Source organism: Amblyomma maculatum, chromosome 1 (assembly GCF_055883805.1).
Source record: "Amblyomma maculatum isolate TAMU_Amacu chromosome 1, ASM5588380v1, whole genome shotgun sequence".
Classification (NCBI taxonomy): domain Eukaryota; kingdom Metazoa; phylum Arthropoda; class Arachnida; order Ixodida; family Ixodidae; genus Amblyomma; species Amblyomma maculatum.
This window is the reverse complement of record NC_139344.1, coordinates 506415940-506435742: the sequence shown is the minus strand read 5'-3', so window position 1 is coordinate 506435742 and position 19803 is coordinate 506415940. Positions and strand designations below refer to the sequence as shown.

At 47.1% G+C, this 19803-nt stretch overlaps 1 protein-coding gene across 4 annotated transcripts in view; it reads right to left on the bottom strand.

The window, feature by feature from the left end:
* Mcad (Medium-chain acyl-CoA dehydrogenase) overlaps positions 1-19803 on the bottom strand; it is a 92681-nt gene that overhangs the window by 39701 nt on the left and 33177 nt on the right. For 3 of the 4 annotated variants that reach the window (XM_084575817.1, XM_084575804.1, XM_084575800.1), the window contains exons 9-11: positions 19626-19697; positions 3897-3965; positions 3527-3622 (exon numbers count right to left, since the gene is read on the bottom strand). In XM_084575817.1, coding sequence (XP_084431943.1) covers positions 3527-3622; positions 3897-3965; positions 19626-19697 — 237 coding nt within the window. The remainder of the gene's footprint in view (positions 1-3526; positions 3623-3896; positions 3966-19625; positions 19698-19803) is intronic. The other variant, XM_084575809.1, reaches the window with a different exon arrangement.

Here is a 19803-nt window from a genome sequence, read left to right as displayed (position 1 = left end):
TCATGCTGGCAGCACCCAATCCGAGCGTGCCCGGCCCGCCAGTCTTTTCGTTGTGTCCATCGTCGTGACTTGTGCTATTTGTGCTGTTGATTCTGCTGTCATGGCGTCGGCGTCTGCGTCTTCAAGCAGCGTGAAAAAGCGGCATGCTTTATCGCTCGAAACGAAGGAATGCATTATAAAGGACGTCGAGAGCGGGTTGAAGAAAGTGTCGGTGGCGGCAAAGTATGGCATATCCGACACCACCGTGTCGATTATTTACAAGAATCGGGAGAAGGTGCGGCAGCAACTGCAGCAAGATTCTTCTTCGCTGTCGCGAAAGAGAATTCGTGCGTCGAAGTATGAGGACGTGGACGCAGCACTTTTCAGATGGTTTCGAGAAGTGAGGGCTCAGAGCATACCAGTAAGTGGCCCCCTGCTCCAACAAAAAGCTAGGTGCCTCGGTGCTCTTCTAGGCCACGACGACGTTAATCCACTTAATGGGTGGATCCAACGTTTCAAAGACCGCCATGGCATCAGCTGCAAAGTTGTTTGCGGCGAAAGCGGCGAAGTGAACAACGAGTCCATCGCAGCCTGGCTCCGTTTAAATTTGGAACCTATGTTCTCGTCGTATGCGGACAGGGACATCTACAATGCTGACGAAGCTGGCTTATTTTACAACCTCCTGCCCAACCGCAGTCTCGCGCTGAGAGGCTTCGAAGGAGCGTATCACAGTGTTGTTTTGCGCAAACATGGACGGCACCGATAAGCGTCGCTTGTTCGTAATTGGCAAATCGGAGAGGCCGCGTTGCTTCAAAAAGAGTGAGTACCTGCCAGTGACATACAAAGCGAACAAAAAAGTGTGGATGACGCAAGAGCTTTTTACAAGCTGGCTTTGCAAGTTTGATGAAGATATGGTGGCAGAGAAGCGGCGGGTTGTGCTCATCCTTGACAATTGCACAGCTCATAACATCCAGCCAAAGTTGACTGCAGTCAACTTGAAATTTTTGCCTGCTAACACTACCGCTAAAGGTCAGCCCCTTGACCAGGGCGTCATCGCCACTGTAAAGGCACTGTACAAGAAACGCCTTTGCGAGAGAGTTCTGCTGAACATACAGCAGCAGCAGCCCCTCAAGGTGCATCTAAGGGGCGCAATTGACATGGTTGCTGCTTCGTGGTGGCAGTTGAAGGCCACAACGATAAGCTAATGCTTTCAGAAGGCTGGCTTCATGCGCAATGCCAAGGCTCTTGAAGCTGAGGAGCAGGACGACGTTGTCGATGAGGCAGTCGACGCTGACGACGTGTGGTCCGGCCTCATTGAGAGCAACTTTGTTTCCGCGACAGACACTTTTAAAGAATATGTCGATGCTGACGAAAATGAGCCGGCTGTCTGCGAGGAAGTGAGCACAGACGATGCGATTGTCGAAGCGGTGCGCAGTGGCGTGGAGCTTGCGACCGAAGATGAATCTGACGACGACGATGTAGACCCGATGCCTGATGTGCCTTGCAAGGACGCGCTCGAATGTCTGAACAAAGTTAAAATTTACTGCGCGAAAAACAGCTCGAGCGATAAGGCGCTTCAGTGCTTAAGCTTTGTTGAAGACGAGATCGTTCGGAGTGCAGTGAAAAAACGCCGCCAGACGAAGATCACCGCATTCTTCTGCAGATAATTCACTTGTGACAAACATCGTTCCTGTTGAGTTGCAATCGTTTTGTGTGTGTGTGTATGTGAAATGTGCAATAAATTGTGTTTAGCGTAACAGCCAAAAAACGCGATGTTTTGGTTATAACGCGGTACCGCTTATAGCACAGATTTTCGCAACTCCCGTGACTTACGTTATAAGCGGTCTACACTGTATAGAACTCCTCGGCTACTTTGACTATCTTATCCATATTCGTGATGACGTTGCCCGCCTTGTCCCTTATCGCATACATCTGGTTTTTGCCTATGCCCAATTTCTTCTTTACCGCTTTAAGGCTTCCCCCGTTCTTTACAGCATGCTCAATTTTCTCCATGTTATACTTCCTTATATCGGCCACCTTGCGCTTATTGATTAGCTTTGATATCTCGGCCAATTCGATCCGGTCTGTTGGATTGGAAGCTTTCATTCTCTGGCGTTTCTTAATCAAATACTTCGTCTCCTTAGACAGCTTACCGGTATCCTCTCTAACTATCCTACCGCCTACTTCTACCGCGCACTAAGTAATGATATCTCTGAAATTATTGTTCCTTGCTTCTAGGGTAATGCCGCCATCCTCGGTTAGAGCTGAATACCTATTCTGTAGCAAGATCCTGAACTCTTCTGCCCTCCCCCTCACCGCTAATTCGTTGATGGGTTTCTTTCTTACTAATCTGTTCCGTTCCTTCTTCAGATATAGGCTAATTCGGGACCTCACCATCCTGTGGTCACTGCATCGCACTTTCCCGATTACCTCTACATCTTGTATAATGGCGGGGGTTGAACACATTATCAAGTCGATTTCATTTTTAGTCTCCCCGTTCGGACTTTTCCATGTCCATTTCCGGTTGTTCAGTTTGCTGAAGAAGGTATTCATGATTCGTAAGTTATTGCGCTCTGCAAACTCAACTAGTAACTCCCCCCTGCTATTCCTAGAACTAATGCCATAGTCACCTACTGCCTTGCCTCCTGCCTGCTTTTTCCCTACCTTGGCATTGAAGTCACCCATTAGTACAGTATACTGCGTCTTTACTTTTCGCATTGCCGATTCTACATCTTCGTAGAAGCTTTCAACTGCCTGGTCATCATAACTACATGTAGGTGCATAGGCCTGTACAACTTTCAGTTTATACCGCTTATTAAGCCTAATTACGATGCCTGCCACCCTCTCATTAATACTATAGAAATCATCGATACTACCCGCTATATACTTATTGACAAGGAATGATAACACAGTACATGCCCATCCTTCAGTACAGTATATGCCTCATTTGGCCTCCTAACCTCACTAAGCCCTATGACATCCCATTTCATACCTACTAGTTCCTGTTAGAGCACTGCTAAACTAGCTTCACTAGCTAGGGTTCTAGCATTAAATGTTGCCAGTGTCAGTTTCCAATGGCGGCCTGTCCAGCGGAGCCAGGCCTTTTTAGCAGCCCCTGCTGCGTCACAGGTCTGACCACCGCCGTGGTCAGTTGTTCCGCAGCCGCTGGTGACTGAGGGCCGGGGTTTTGTGGAGCTTATCATGAGAGGTTGCGGCCAATTACTGCACCAGGGTGGCCAACTCCTGTTCTGGTGAGGGAGTGCGTTGACGGAGGTGTTCACCGGCATCAGGTCGCACCCCAGACCTGTTTATGCAATTCCATCGACACGCGGATTTTTTTTTTTTTTTAATCCGGTGGAGAATTGCGCGGCACCAGGATTTGAACCCCGGTCCTCTTGCATGCGAGGCGGATGTTCTACTGCTACGCCACCACTGCACCCTTTGCAACGTCAAGACGGTACAATACAAGCAATGGCTCTTTTTCTAAAATTCTGAGCCGTGGTGGGGCGAAGGCACTTGATAAGCAAGGGCACGTGAATGCACGCACCGCACAAATGGGCTGGCCGAATGCCTTGCGCTCGAGGCTGTACTTGGTTGCTTCATCCAGACACCTCTGAGCCACTCCCGTTGCACCAGCAGCAACCTGGGGACGACATCAGTTGGCACAATAAATGAGCACTATGGCACCCAACAGAGACTATTCCCTGCCAGTGGGGATCACTTGTCATGCACTGCTCTTAAGTAGTAATTTGCAGCATTGCTCCGTCGAATATGTGGACACAGCATCCCAAGTACAAAATGAAGATGTTGAAATCACCGTCCATAACCCTGACTTGTCATCCACACACAACATGTTGGCCAATAATAACATGGGTCCCTCACCATGCTCACACCCCAAAGCAGCTGGAGTCACTTACGGGTGCCCTGGTGCGGTCAAAGGTCCCCATGGCCACCTTAAAGCCGTCTCCTTCCTTCATGAGCACATTCTGGAAAAACAACACATTCAGCCATCCACCACACATAGCCTCATACTGCGCAGCTACGCAAGCAGCAAAGCAAATTCAAATATGACTTTTGAGTCACACGTTTAAGGAATGGAAATGCAAAAAAAAAACACGGACAAGATGAGCACAAGGACGGGCACGATGTGAATGCTAATCAAATATTTTTCTAATGCTGCAAAGCCACATTACAGATCTTCTGCAAACCTAGTCAGAGAGAGACAAACATTTATTCGGAGCAGGCGTGAAATATTCGGCCCTAGGTGGGCAGCCTCCTCAGGAAGCCCCGAGCCATCTCCCGATTCCAGTTGAACAGACAACGCTGGTCCTCCAGGCTGGGGCTTGACAGCCGAGTCTCCGACTGCTCTTCAGTTAAGGCCATGGTGGCTATAGTACCATTTGGTATCTTGCATCCCCACACCATATTTTGTAGGGTGTTTAGTACGTTGCAAAATGCGCATTCATACAGTCAAACCTCGATATAACGAACACGCATATAACGAATTATTGAATATGACGAACTCCTCCGAAATATTTTTGTCAAACGCATGTATTTTTAACTTCCCATAGCGAACGCAGTTCGGCATAAAACGGATATTACGAACTTCGCGACGCCAAGCACTACCTCACTTTAATAGCAGGAGGCAGGCTTCGTTGCACTACATGTGTGTTATGTGGCACAGCAAACGTTCAGGATTACCTCGCAAGCGCTGACAGCGCCACAGATGCCACGACGGCATTGGGAGTTGACAGCTGAAGAAATCTATGGCCTCCGAGATTACCTCCGCGTGCCTGTTTGTGCGCATGGAGGTGATCTCGGAGGCCATAAGAAATCGTTTGCATCTCACAATAGCCGATAGCGCCGCTTAAGCAGCGGCGGCAGCGGCACGATCGAATGTTGTTTTTTTGCCTTTTTGCATGGAGGAAGGAAACAACTATCTCTTTTGGTTTTTGCACCATTCGCGTTTTATGGTTTTGGTTTTAGCAGCGGCGTGGCCGTCGTAACGTTCAGCGGAGACTGCGCCGGTCGTCGTGTCGAGTGTGCGTAGTGCTGTGATGGCGGTGAACGTGAAAACAAGAGCAGAACTGACGTTAAAGACCAAGCTCAAGATAAAGGCAGTTTACAAGAGGAGACTGATTGACACTCTTCTCGTGAAGCTTCTTATGAAGCAGGACTTGAAGATCGACTTTCTGGGAGCATTAAAAAAAGGCTGAATCACATGCACGCGAAAACTCACGCGAACGCGACGGCGGCAGCAAAGCCTTCGCGCGAACAGAAATGCATGTGTCGCTTGGATCGTCGTTCGGATCTGCCGAAATAGAAAATTTCGCTCGTTTGCCCGGAAGTAAGCGTACGTCACTGCCGCTCATTTTGCACGCTTTCTTTATTTTGCTGTGTTGCATTGCGATTGTGCACAACCGCGCAATTTTTTCGCTTTGTACAAACAATGGTGAATAGCCAAGGATTCAAAGAACGTCTAATCGCAACTGAAACAAAAGAAACAAGGGGTCACGTGACTACTCGTACAGACTAACACACATTCGATACGGTTTGTTGTAAATACATTTTCCTTTGGCATGTTGTCGCAAAATAACTTCCAATCGTTATGACTGTTGTTGCATTTGGCAGTAGTTTTGCGGTGTACTAAGCCACTATGCCAGCCACACAACCTACGCAGAGAGTCGTCGCAGTTTCGCTCGGTTCGCGCTGTCGCATGCATGCGTCTTCCCCAGTAGGCGACGGAGCGAACCACGATCGCTTTCGCCGCGCCGCCTTGTCGCGTCGCTCACTTTTTCGCTCACATGCGTTTCCCGCTTAAAGCGGCATGGGACAGCGTGAAAGGTGAAACAATTGCCAACTGCTTTCGGCACGCAGCTTTTGTTCCAGCAGAGGCCCGCGCATCAAGTGACGATGGGGACGAAGCAGAAGCAGAGCTCCGCGAGCTCGATGATGCGACATGCCCGCAACAATGACTGTAGAGGACTTTGTAGGCGGCGACGACATCGCGGTGACCACGGCTGTACTGACGGACGCCGAAATCGCTGTGGAAGTTTCTGAACATCCCGCAGACGAAGCTTAGGCTGACCGTGCAAACGATGAGAACATTCTGACTTCACAAGAAGCGCTTGCTGCATTGGATTCACTGCGCCGCCACTACAGTGCTATTGAGAGCAGTGGGTTTGCCCTTGTTGAGCGTTTGCAAACTGTGGAACAGGGCGTGATACGGAACGCGATCAACACAAAAAAGCAGGCCGCAATAACGCAGTTCTTTGCGCGTAAATAAACGGACGTGACCCAAGAAGGCACCCTCAGAGTTGCTGTGCCTTCTCTGATTGAATTTTGCTGCTCTTGCATGGATTTTCAATGAAATTTTATATTATGAATTATGGATAGAGCGAACTATTTTCCGATCTTTTAACTGTTCGTTATAACGAGGTTCTACTGTATTCTTCTCTGCGACCGCTAAGCGATCCTTTATGCTTAGCAATCGAATTTCTCAAAGCCAACAATGGACTTAAAGAAGTTGATGTTAGTACTGGCAAGAGCCACCTGGCACTTTTTCCTGCACTGCACAGAGAAATGCTATAAATAGTGCAAAGAACAATTCTGACAGTGCCCTAATCAAAGACGAGGAGGAAGGAAAAAAAAGCCACTGTCATAGTTACAAACCTGCCCACCAGCATAGGTCGGCGGACGCACTCGGGCTCACACTCAGATCATGATCCGAGTCATGAGTCGCTAATTAGCGGACTTGAATTGCCTGTGCAATTCTAATAATGAATAAGCTTCTTGGTGAGCTTATTAGATGTAGAGCAGGGGTTACCAAACTGGGTTCCGCGGAACACAGGGGACCGCGGGCTGTCTTCTTGTGTTCCGCGAGAACCCTCACCGGCTGATCCCCGTTTCAGGTTCATTTTTAGTGTACGCGCGCAAACCAAACAGCGCTTGGTTCGTTAAAGCTAATTTTTACTCTTCGCAGCCTCAAAAAACAATCTTCCGTGTCACACCCGCAATAGCAGGCGTTGACAACGGACGTCTTTTTGCATACGATCGAATTCACACGCCTACCAGTTTTCCGTGGCCTCTGAGATCACGTCCTAATCTCGGAGGCCATGCGTTTTTATAGGCACTTCTGTTTGTCGTCGCCAGATGGCACTACCCACGCCGCCGTCGCGGAGCCAAACCAAGCCTAGACAAGCAAAAAGAAGCTCGTTATGTCGCCGAGGTAGCCGCTGGATCTTAACACGCAGTACTTTTGCCCTAGCATCATGAGCCAGAAAGCAAAAGGGAGATTGTACGATAGCAGCTATCTTGCATACGGCTTTACGCAAAGTGGAGGAAATCCACAATATGTTATATGCTGCGAGGTTTTGGCTAACAGCTCGATGAATCCGGCCAAGCATTAGTATTTGTATTAATCTGTGCAATAAAAAATCATTTAACCTTTGCAACTCTCTTTGCAAAAACGCACTCGACAGCATTGCTGGTAATTGAAAGCGGAGGGGGGGAGGGGTTCCCTGGAACTTATTGAAGGCTTTTGGGGTTCCTCCAAGCAGAAAAGTTTGAGAACCCCTGATGTAGAGCAATTTCGTTGTTTTCATTGCGCAATTATTTTGACTGTGGCGATCAATGCAGGTTAATCGAACATTTGTTCTCGTTGGCGCGTTGTATTGCGGCGGCTATATGCGGTGGCGGCTTTGCTGTTTATTTACTTCGAAATATCTCAAAACAATTTCACGGGTTAGCTGCTCATTGGTGCACAGCAATGAAAACGAGAGAGGCTAGCCGTGCATAGCTAATAATATCAGGCTAAGTTCGAAGAGACCATTGTGTAACCACAATTTTAATGTTTTTTCTTACTGCGAAAGAAGTCACATGCTCACCACCACAAACCAAGAATCTTGTCCGATATTTCTTTTTGTGGGCCATTGCTCTAATAGGGTAGGCTGTTTGAGGAGGTCACAAATATGTGGCTACGTACGTGGGCAATTTAAACGCATTCCGGTATAGCTGAAATTTTGCTTCGGTCGATTTGGTCCAAAACCTGGTTTGGTTGGTTTGTGGGGTTTAATGCCCCAAAGCGACTCAGGCTATGAGGGACGCCGTAGTGGAGGACTCCGGAAATTTCGACCACTTGGGGTTCCTTAACGTGCACTGACATCGCACAGCACACGGGCGCCTTGCTTTTCGCCTCCATCGAAAAGCGGCCGCCGAGGCCGGGATTCGATCCCGCATTCTTGGGAACAGAAGTCGAGCGCCGTAACCACTGCACCACCCCGGCGGGGCGGTCCAAAACCTGTCCAACATAATTCACCTATGGCTACCATGATGATGACCTCCAGGGCCACCTTATATTTTGCCCACCCAGCGCCGAAATTTGACCTCGACTGACTTGGGCAAAAATCTGTCCAATTTAATATGGCTATGGCGAACAAGATGGTGACCTCCAAATTTGACCGGGCCCACCCTCAAATTTGGTCCCTTCACCCCAGTAGATTGACCTGAGCCTATTTCGGACCAAAATGAATAAACAACATAATTCGATTACGGCGAACACTATGGTGACCTCCAAATTTTGGTTTGGGTCACACACGGTTTACCAACCCTCGAAATTTGATTTTGGCCAATTTACATCAAAAGCGATCAATTCCTAATTGCACTCACCATCCTCGACACTATGGTTACCTATAAAGTTGGGCATGACCATTTCCAGAATTTGGCCCAGGCCGCCTTCGAAGTTTCACCATTATAATTGGTATCCAACCATTACTGACTGACTGTGCCCAACAACAAGACGGCAACCACCAAATCAGCCATAGCCATATTAAAAATTTCACCCATGCTATAGCTAAAAAGACCAAACTGTCGAAGAATAATCAGCTTAAAAGAGATAATCCCTACCATATTTTTTTTTTTCCTGTAACCTTTCAACTCATTCATTACTGAAGAAAACAGTCTAATCATGTAATGTTATACGTTAATTTTTTTTATTTATTTCCCGCGTTTTTCTCTGTACTGCCTTCCGCCTACCTATACAAACTTTTGAATCGTCACTCGTTGCTTGTCGAGATTGGAAATAAGTGAGTCTATGATGAGTGAGTCCCGATGAGACGAAATGAGTGAACTCAAATGGGTCGTGAGTTGAAATGAGTGAGTCCAGATGAGTCTGGGTTCAGATGAGTCGTGAGTCTAAGTGAGTGAGCGCAGATGAGTTGTGAGTCAAAAATGAGCGAGTCGAGATGAGTGAGTTCCAGATGAGTCATGAGATGAAATGATGAGTCTGAGTTCAGATGAGTCGTGAGTCGAAGTGAGTGAGTGCAGATGAGTTGAGTCAAAAATGAGCGAGTCGAGATGAGCGAGTGAGCCCAGATTAGTTATGAGTCTGAGTGAGCCCGAGTGAATCATCATCATGTATGAGTTTGAGTTCACGAGTCTGAGTGAGCCCGAGTGAGTCGCCAGCTTGCGTGAGTTTGAGTTCATGAGTGAGAGTGAGCCCACAGATGGACCAAATTTTTCTAAAAGTGAGCCTGAGTGAGCACACGTGATTTTGCCGACCTATGCTCACCAGTTCACTCTATGTTTGAAGGAGATAGAGAGACGAAATACTCCACATTGATTGACGGAAGGCATGAGACAGCATACTAGCTAGACAACAGAACAATTTAATTCAACAGCAAAATGCTATCACACAGAAGCGTAAATTTCTAGAGGGTCAGGGGGCCCTCGATCACTTCGCTTAGAGGGTTGAAGGGATAAAGCATGCGAGCCTAGGGCTACAGGATATGTGGTGTCACATGGGAGACACCACGCAAGTTGTTTGGACAGGTACCACCAACGATGTGCTCTGCCTCCAGGAACAAATAGAAAGTGCAAAGTAAAATTACGTTATGCCTCTGATTTTGGTGCCTATCTATAAGATAGCTTTTTAAATTTTCAATTCCTATTAAAATTACACGAGAGCAGAACGAGACAGCGCCTAACTAGAGCAGTATGATGTGCAAAGTGAACAGGCCAGGATTTCGTGCATAAAGTTTGATTATGCTTCCTAGAATGTGTGCTTAAATCTAGGTTCATTTATGGAAAAAAAAAAAAAAAGCAGCGCTTAGAACAGGGACAGAACTAGCCCAAAACCGCACTCTGCATCAATTCGCCTATGTTCACATCTCCTGATCTGCTTCATTCCAGACAGTACCCGCATATGAAAAAGGCAGAAACTGGATTGCCTGAGCTGTGAAGGCCGCAAAAGAATGAAACCCACCTCGAGCCTGCATGGCATAGTACACACCTTTCATTTGGACTGCGCATATCCCAAAAATATCCGAGGACACTGCCACAATGGAAACTTACACTGACGTTCTTGGGCATATAGAGTTTGCAACAGCGCACCAAGGTGTTATCAACATAAGCGTCTTGAGTGGTCCGATAGAAAGCTACACTGCAGCACCAACTGAAGAGCTTGCTCAGCCGTTAACTGTTTTTTTTCGGGGGGGGGGGAGACTGGGCTGAAGGAAGACGCTTCCTTTTAACAAAGAGAGAGGCAAAGGAACGAACCGCATGAATGCGTTTGTACCCTTCTGAGAGCAATGCTGCCACGTGCACCTAAGTCTCCACCCGGTGCCACAGGGAGATCTGATAAGAGAAGCCACAGCTGCCGCTTGAGTCCGGAGAAGTGAGTGGTCTGCAGAAGAGTTTTTTCAAACATCTTTCACTGTGGGGGGAGTCTAGCCTGTGCATTGCCAGAGAGAGCTAAGCACACTTGCTTGGTTTGTGCTGTATCTCCCATGTAGTGCGGCTTACTGTGCTACACTGCAGCACCAACTGAAGAGCTTGCTCAGCCGTTAACTGTTTTTTTTTCGGGAGGGGGGAGGGGGGAGAGAGGAGGGAAGACTGGGCTGAAGGAAGACGCTTCCTTTTAACAAAGAGAGCGGCAACAGGGTAGTGTTTCGCATTCGAGAGTAGGTCTTCCCCGAAGTTTTCCTCGTGTTGGGACCTGGCAGGCACTGTAACAGTATGCAAGACAGGAGCTCTCTGGTGGGACTCTTGCCTTGGCGGCATGCATCTGCATATGTACAGTGAAAGCTTGTTAATTCGAACCTCAATAATTCGAATTTTCAGATACTTTGAACTACACTATTTGGTCCGGCCAAGCTCCATAGAGATCTGTGTATAAAAAAGCCCGTTAATTCGAACGCGAGTCGGTTCCGCTACGGATAATTCGAACTACGCGCCGCCGCGTCTGGGCGGCTTGGCGCACATCAAGCGGCAAAAAAAAAAAAAAAAAAGTTAAAGAAACACCTTCACGATCGGTAGGCATAATTAGAGGCTGCGCACGTCCAAAACGGGGACAAAATAAGGAACCAGGTAAAACCATGGAAGAGTGGGTGAAACTTAAATGGCGCCATGACCGGCGTGGCGGCCGGCGGTGTTGAAGGGAGGGGACACGGCCGCGGCAAGGTCAGTGCATGGCCGCACGGCGGCGGCTGCCTGCTCTCTCTCCTGCGCAACCTCCATAGCTCGCAACTAAATACTCGTTAATTCCAACCCTGTTAATTTGGAAATAGGGATAAGTACTGTCGGCGCAGTCCCAGCCAATGCCCATAAAAGGCTATGATCTCGGACGGGCACTATGGGTTAAACTTTTTTTTTTTTTTGCAATAGCCATCCATCCTTCCACCCATCAGTCCTCAACAGAAGCACGCGAGTCAGCTGCGATCATGACGCCGGCTTTTAGCACCGTTCGCTGGGATGATTGAAGTGGCATTGAAGTGGCAGTAGAGGGCACCGCCCGCCCAAGTCGCTCATAGCATGATAAAGCGAACGTACTGAAAAGGAGGCTTGCACAACCAGATAAGCGCTGGCACTTTGCCAAGTTCCCTTTCCTCCCCCCTGCCCCAGCTAAAGTCAAAAGATAAACACGCCGTTACGCCGTTATCGCAGCCCAGCATCTTGGCGCACTGCCAAGAAATGTGTTGTGGACCATGAAGGCGCGAAACAGAGAGAAGCGCTAACGACTGACGCCTTTATTATTATTATTTTTTTTTTTTTTTCAGATTCGTAGGCACAAATCAGGGCTGAGTGGGTTCATTATGCAAGCGAGTTCGTTACGCGACTAAATACGGTACATTTACCGTAGTACAAACTGTTTCGGTTAGTTTTTTCGAGGCCATTCGATAATTCAAACATCGGATAATTCTAACTTTTTTCCCGGTCCCGTGAAGTTCGAATTAACGAGCTTTTACTGTATTAAGAAAATGTAGGAACACTTGAAACATTCTCATAAAGTCGTAAGCTACAATATTACAGACCATTTTAACCAAACCCAATGAATGTGTCGGTGAGGCTTTTAATGCCCCTTTTGACTTTTTATCGCTTTTAATTTTCATTCTCCTTTTAACGACCTTTTTAGATTTTTATTTCATTTTGTTCGACATCGCATACGTGTTACTTGTAACCATTTTTTTTGGCCTATTGGCTTCATCCTTTTGATCGCCCTTCATTTACTTTGTCTAGCTTGTTGTCACGATTTGTTATGTTCAGCTTTGTTATCTCGCGTTTTTTCAACTTTTGGTACGTTATCTTTCTGTCTTGTGCAAACCCTGCAGCTGTTGCCCATGCTTTCCCGCCCACTTTTCAAACATTGTGTCGCTTTGCAATAAAATAACCAGTTGAAGTTAGCGCCGTGTTGTCGTTCCTTTCTTTGTCCGTGTTGTCAAGAGTGCACTGTTTTGTTTTCCTAAGATGAACTACCAACTAGCCCATTCTTCCACCCTTGCAAGTGGCTTTGGGGCAGCGAGTCTTATTTGAGATCCAAGTGCCCTGGAGGGCTGAACTTCGATGTCACCCTCCTATCTCAATAGGCAAAAAACATTCCACAGCAGGTCAGACCCGGCTCGTGCAGACCTCTATCACCAAGTGTGAAGTGATGTTTTGCAGCTTTCCCCGAATCTAAACCCTGCTTTGTGTCAGTCAAAAATTCTAGTTCAATAGTTGCGCTATTTCTGCAGCATTGAATCAGCATCACTTTTTTTTTTATATCGTGACGGACCAAGCACGGGAAACCATGCATTCGATAAGGAGCCGTTGAAGGCTGACATAAGCCTGGTCCACCTCTACAGTGAAAGTGACCTTGACAAAGTAATGTCAAAGTAAGAATACTGGCACGCTGGTGTGTGGGAAAGCTTTCTATCAAGATAGTTAAACTCCTTAAGTTATCGGATAAGGCGACCGAGGTTTCAATTGCTAACACAAGAGGCGAATTCCATCTTAAAGGTATACTGAACAAATATTAAAGAATATTGAGAAAGCACACAACTCCATTTTTAAGACACGATTACACTAGTACAGACACATAATTCGGGTTAGTTTTGAGCGGATGGCTGTATTTTTGACGTTTTCTGAGCAGCCGTCGGGTCAGAGGCAGCGCGCTCCCGACTGTGAGCTGGTGGGTATGACGTCACAGCTACCCTCAGCGTCATGGCCCCGCGATCCCACCGCCCCCGCACCTGAAGTTGGTTGACCGGCTACACGCATTGTCGGTTCCCCCGCGTCGTGCCCTGCACAATGCTGCGAAGTGTGGAATGCTACATACGAGAGAGTTCAAGGGAGACACGTACGGAAGGCGCGTATTGCGGACAATTGTTTGCGCGCTGGGAGGGAATGAGAAATTGTGCACAGGAACACGAGCAGCAAAAAAAGAAAAAGCATCCGACCGCGGGCTTTGTGAGTGCCACGGGGAAAAGAAAAAATGAACAGGTGCGACCACTTGCAATGGGGGTGGCGAGGGAGGCAGGTAGTTACAACGTGATATCCGCTTTTCTCAGAGCTTTCACAGGAGCCCGCTAGGTGCGGTGATTTGAGAAATATTCATTAAAATACTTACTTTCTGCTCATTTCTGTTCATAAAGAGGATTGTTTTGTTCACTCCCAATGCAATAGCTACCATCTGCACTGGAAATCTCGGCGGAGATTTTTGTACTCAGTATACCTTTAAAGCAGTATGCTTCGTATACTTTTCTGCTGAGTTTGGGCGCGAACTTCTTCAAGATTGTCGTTTCACAAAACCGAGGTGCACGCCTCAATTCTGTGAAACAGAACAACCATGGCAGTGGCAACAATAGACAGCCGGTGCCGGTGCACTACTCCTGCGTGATGGTCCTGAAGTATGACATTTCTGCAACATCCACTTCGTCCTATGTAAACGACGGCACTCTCCCACGGAACGAACCTGCCTACATGCATTCCTGCTTGTGCTTTCCCTGCCCCATATGGCACATGTCAGCAGTAAAGACTACGAGGACGTCACCTTTCTGAGCCACATTTTTTAAGCGGTGGCAGATTTGATGGCAACGGGTCCTGTACCCTGCGGTTCTTCACTGCAGTGGTGCTCCACCCCTAGCATCATTGGCCTCTAGAACAGACCACCTCACAGGGTCAGTGTTGGCAGCCAGACACCATGTGTCATTTCATGTAGGCATCATTTGCCAAGAGCAACATGAAGGTAGTATTTAGCAATACTCTTCTTAAGAAGCTTGGACTGGTGGTTTAAAATATCATTTTTTAGCCAGGCTGATACCTCCAGTAGGCTTGAATTTTGCAGACAGCAATAGATATATCTAAGAACTGCAAGCATCCTTGTGCTGGCATCTTAAAGCCAAACCCTAAAGTGCATTTGGCGAAGACTTATAGAAAACGATTGAGCACTGTCATAGCATGCAGCATTACGATTGTCGGGCATTATGATGTGTGAAACTTATGCTAACTACAAAATGGATGCTACCAATCGAATAAAGAATATTAAAGAACCTTATTACTTCGGTACAGGACTTGAACAGAATAACACGAACTGCAAACACACTAGACTTTGGATACTTGAAATGAAAAAACTCTTTCGCGACATTGTGCTCAATGCTTACACGCTATTACTTCCCCAATGATATTAAACTGCCTCTGAAGAAAACTGTTCTAAGAAGACAGAAAAAGTAAAACTTAATGCTACAGAAATTACGAAAAAAGAGAATGCTTTGTAATTACCGTAAAAACCCGCATATAATACAAGGTTTTTTTCCAACTTTCAGCGTTCCAAATTTCCGCCTCGTATTATTTGCGGATCCCAACCAAAATGTCAAAGTTTTGCGAGAAGTTTTGGTTTCGTTGTTGCCGCGTGGCTACAGCTTGGCTTTGTTATCGATGTGCAGCTACGGCTTGGCTTCGTTGCCCTAACGTGGCCACGACGTCGAGGTGTCGTCTCTTCGTTGTTGAGTCGTCGAGTGCGCACATCAACAGCGCATGTGCTCTCATGCAAACCACGCTTCGTGAAAAAGTGCAAGTTTTTTTCTTTAAGTGAACGAGCAAGATGCCAGGGTTTCGGAAACAGTACTCGGCTGCTTTTAAGAGAAATGTGATTTTAGTTGCTGAAAACATCGGCAACAGTGCAGCCGGGAGGCAGTTTGGCGTCACCGAGGGAAGCATTCGCGGATGGCGACGACAGAAAGAAGCCCTTTTCGCGTGCAAGGGAATGCGAAGAAGCTTTCGCGGGCCAAAGAATGAAGCATTCCCGGAAATTGAACTCGCTCTGACGGAGTTCATACGAGAACAGTGAGCAGCGCATCTAGCTGTGAGCGTAGAGCTTATGCAGGCAAAAGCTAGGGAGCTTGCAAGGAAAAAGGGAATTCCGAGCTCCGCCTTCAAAGCAAGCAAGCACTGGATACGTCGCTACATGTGCCGTGCTGGATTCTCGCTACGCCAGCGAACCTCGATTTCACAAAAGCTGCCCGAATCCTTCGAAGAGCTGCTTGTGGCTTTTCAGCGCCACGTGATTTCTTTGCGAAAGACCAAGAACTTTCAGCTGGGGCAAATAGGCAATGCTGACCAGACGCCGGTTTACCTGGACATGCCATCGCCCCTCACCGTCCATGGGAAGGGCTCTAAACAAGTTTGTATCCGGTCTACTGGAAACGAGAAGACACGGGTTACAGTCATGCTATCGTGCACTGCAGACGGCCGCAAGCTCCCGCCCTATGTCATCTTCAAGCGCAAGAAAACGCCGAAAGGTGAGGAGCTGCCGAAAAATGTCATCGTGAGATGCCATGAAAAAGGTTGGATGAACGAGGATCTTGTCCTCGACTGGGTGAATTCAGTGTGGTACAAACGGCCCGGTGCACTGTTGTCCTTTCCATCCATCCCCGTGCTGGACGCGTTTCGTTGCCATTTGGCCGACTCAGTGAAGAGGCTGCTACGCGACTGCCGCACTGAACTTGTTGTGATTCCGGGTGGGATGACCTCACAACTGCAGCCTCTCGACGTTTGTGTCAACAAACCCTTCAAGGACGCAGTCAAGCGATGCTACGCGGAATGGATGCGGTCAGGTGAGCCTGCAGTGACGCCGGCCGGGCGGCTGAAGCGAGCATCGCCAGCCACGATGTGCAAATGGATTGTGGACGCGTGGGCAAGCATCCCAGAGGAGCTTGTGCGCCGTTCGTTTAAGAAGTGCGGCATCTCAAACGCCCTCGATGGCACAGAAGATGAGTACCTGTGGGATGATTTGTCCGACAAAGAAATTTCCGAGGAAAGCGCTGCTGAAGATGAAAGTGATTGAAGTGTGAGGTCCGATTTCAATAAATGTCTTGCTTTTTCTCTCTCGTATTACATGCGGTAAAAACTTTTTTTTTCCATTTCACGTCTCCAAAATTTCACCTCGTATTATATTCGGGTTCATATTAATACGCGGACTTTTACGGTACTTGCGGCACGTATTTAATGCACAATATGATGGTTTTTGGTAATTCACAACAAAGCGAAAGATGGTAAAAGGAGTAAGAGAATTCTACTTGTTTTTGCAAACACATGACAAGGATTACGTCAGATGTTGAACTGCGGTTTTTTATTGCGGCTTTAAACTCTGGAAGTGGACGATCCCTTTGCCACCAAGAATTCAGCAAAGGTGACAGCCTTAGACCAGTCTTCCATTGGATACCTGTTTTCTGTGGATGTTGAAGATTTATTCTATTCAGTTCCGCATAGCGACCTTTTCAAATCCGTACGAGAGTGTATTGAATCTAATGGCGTTATAGCATTTCAAAACTCAGCTGGACTAAGTGTGGACAATTTTTTATCACCTCTTGAATTCTACCTCAGGTTTACAATCGTTTCCTTTGAAAGAGAAATGAAGTTGCAGAAAAGAGGCATCGGTTCCTGTGTTACCTTGTGTAATAAATATATTTTTATCATCTACTGACCGTGCTTTAGCTTCTTCTCTTCACAATGGCTTGCGAAATTTTAGATACGTGGATGACTACCTGGTAATTCTTGCTGAAAGTACCTTCAGACAACAAGGGCTGGCTCATTAACTGCCAGTCAACGACAGCTTGTGTCAAGGGTTTTGAAGGGCGAGAGCGTTGGATGTTTTCCCCCCGTACGGATCAGCGCACTCTAAGACAGGTGCTTCGCTTTGCCCACTTGAGTCTTGTGCTCACATGGCTGAACAACAATCAGATCGAAAGGCTTCCAATGGCTGGTTTCCCGTGTTCTGTTGTTTGCAGTGTAGCAGAGACCCTCCTACAAAAAAGCCGGGATCAAGGCGACCACAAATGGTCCCCTATATTCACCGAGTGGCGCACAACTTGAAGAAGGTTGCCAGCTGGTATGACGTCGTTTCTCCACGCCCAAAAAGCGGATTATGCTCGCAAATCAGGCAGAAGAAGAAAGCCCTGTGCAAGCATTTCAGTTCTTGTGCCGTCGGAGTGGTGTACGAATTCCCACTGACATGTGGAGGGGTCTATATACGCCAGACCGGTCACTGCATTAACGACAGGGCACGGGAGCATGAGAAATCGTTAGAAAACGAAGGGTGATCGAAATTGTCTACCAATGCAAGCTTAACGATTCTCGGCAGGAGTCGCGGTGGCACGTGAAATTCTTGAAGCTTTCATGATCAAAAAGAAGCGTACCACTTGTGTTAGCGACCCCTCTGCATACCTTCGTAGAAATGAAGTTTTTTTTTTTATAGGTTTTTATGAAGTTAGGCACTGTGCGGCTTTTCAGCGCTGCAATTTCTAGTGGCCGTCTGTTGTTTGTTTAGATGGGTTGTTAATTTCTTCATTCGGTTGACTCTGCCTTTGCTATGAGCGTCTCTTGTTGTTGTTGTTTTAGGTTTGACCGCTTTTGCTTCTTTCGTTTGACTCGGCCTTTGCTACGATCGTTTTTAGTTGTTATTTTTAGGTTTCTGACCGCTTTTGCTTCCTTTTTGACTATGCTTTTGCTAAGATTGTTTTTGGTTGTTAATTTAGGTTTCTGACTGCTTTTGCTTCATTTGTTTGACTCTGCTTCTGCTACAATCGTCTGTTGTTGTTGTTTTATGTTTTTTTTCTTTAGCTGACTGCTTTTGCTCCTTTTTTGACTCTGCTTTTGCTACGATTGTTTTCTCGTTTTATTTTTCGTTTTTAGCATCCAGACTGGTTTGCTTCTCAAGTCTTACTCTGCTGTTGCTACGAATGGTCCACAGAGAGATGGCCTGCCTTCCGTTTCAATTTTTTTTTCCGTTTCTGTTAATGGTCCACAGAGAGATGGCCTGCTTTCCGTTTCAATTTTGTTTCTGTTAGTTTATCTGCTGGGGTTAGAGATGTCTGGTATCCTGATGTTGCCGCCTGGCTTCCACATGTTGGATTCGCAGCGATTATTTGGCAATGAGTCTCATGCTTGAGCTGGACTTGTATATATGCCACTTTTCCATTTAATAAACTGTGTGTTGCGCCGCCGTTCATTTTCATCATGCCCCCAGGCCGTTATTCTAAATTCACTGCTGTTTGTTTATTTTCCGTTGGTTTTGTTGCGAATTGATTTACACAGCTTATGAAAGCTCTATGTTAAACTTGCTGCCCAGAAAGTCAAGAAACACTTTCTAATGCGCCGACTAATCATGCAAGCTACTCCGGACGGGGTTAAAAAAAAAAAAAAACACGTGGCAGATCACAGCAGACGAGATCACCCCACCTCGGTATTTTATGTTCAATGTTTCTTCTGCGTGCCCCCTTTCTTTTGGACCTTCACTTTATTTTTTTTATTTTTCTGGCCCTGTGATTCCCTGAGTGGCAAAGAAACGTTAGCTATGTACTTCTGTACTTCGCTGGTCCCGCCGTGTTCCATGAGGCTGGAGACAGCAACATCGTTCTCAGTAACTCCCTGCAGCTTTTCTTAGAAACATCATGAGTGCCGGGGCAACTTTGTAGCTTACGTTCCTGCTTCTTCACCGTATTTTCCTCCGAAGCCTACCTGTAGCGCCTGTTCCATTACATCTGTTTTATACAGGCCCAATAGAGGAGAAAGTGTATGGTCTTTCATGTTGCCGCGTACATTCTCTTACTGCAGAAACTACGCCTTTCGTGAAACATTTGCACCCACCCTCAAACTCTACCTTTTCCTCCCTCACCTCACTGAGTCAAATCCTCACAAGGTGAGGGTGACGACGTCCTCATGCGGGTTCACTTTCGTGAGGATATCCATGGTGCGACATATCGTCCGCCCCAACCAATCCATTGTACAATGACACTCTCATTCCATTGCTCTTCAGTCTGGAGTACACACAGGCCAGGGTCACCATGTCAACCTTTGTCCAAACACAATCCCCTCACAGTTCAAGACAGACCCACCTCTTCCGGAACGGCCACGTCTTCGAAGGTGACGCCACGAGTGTCCGATGCCCTCTGGCCCATGTTCCACTCCTGGCAGGCAAGAGAAAGGCACTTCATAACACAGCTGGGCATTTCTTTCAGATTCCAACATTTCCATGCTTTCCCAAACTATTCTGTCGAAATTCCCTGCAGAGGT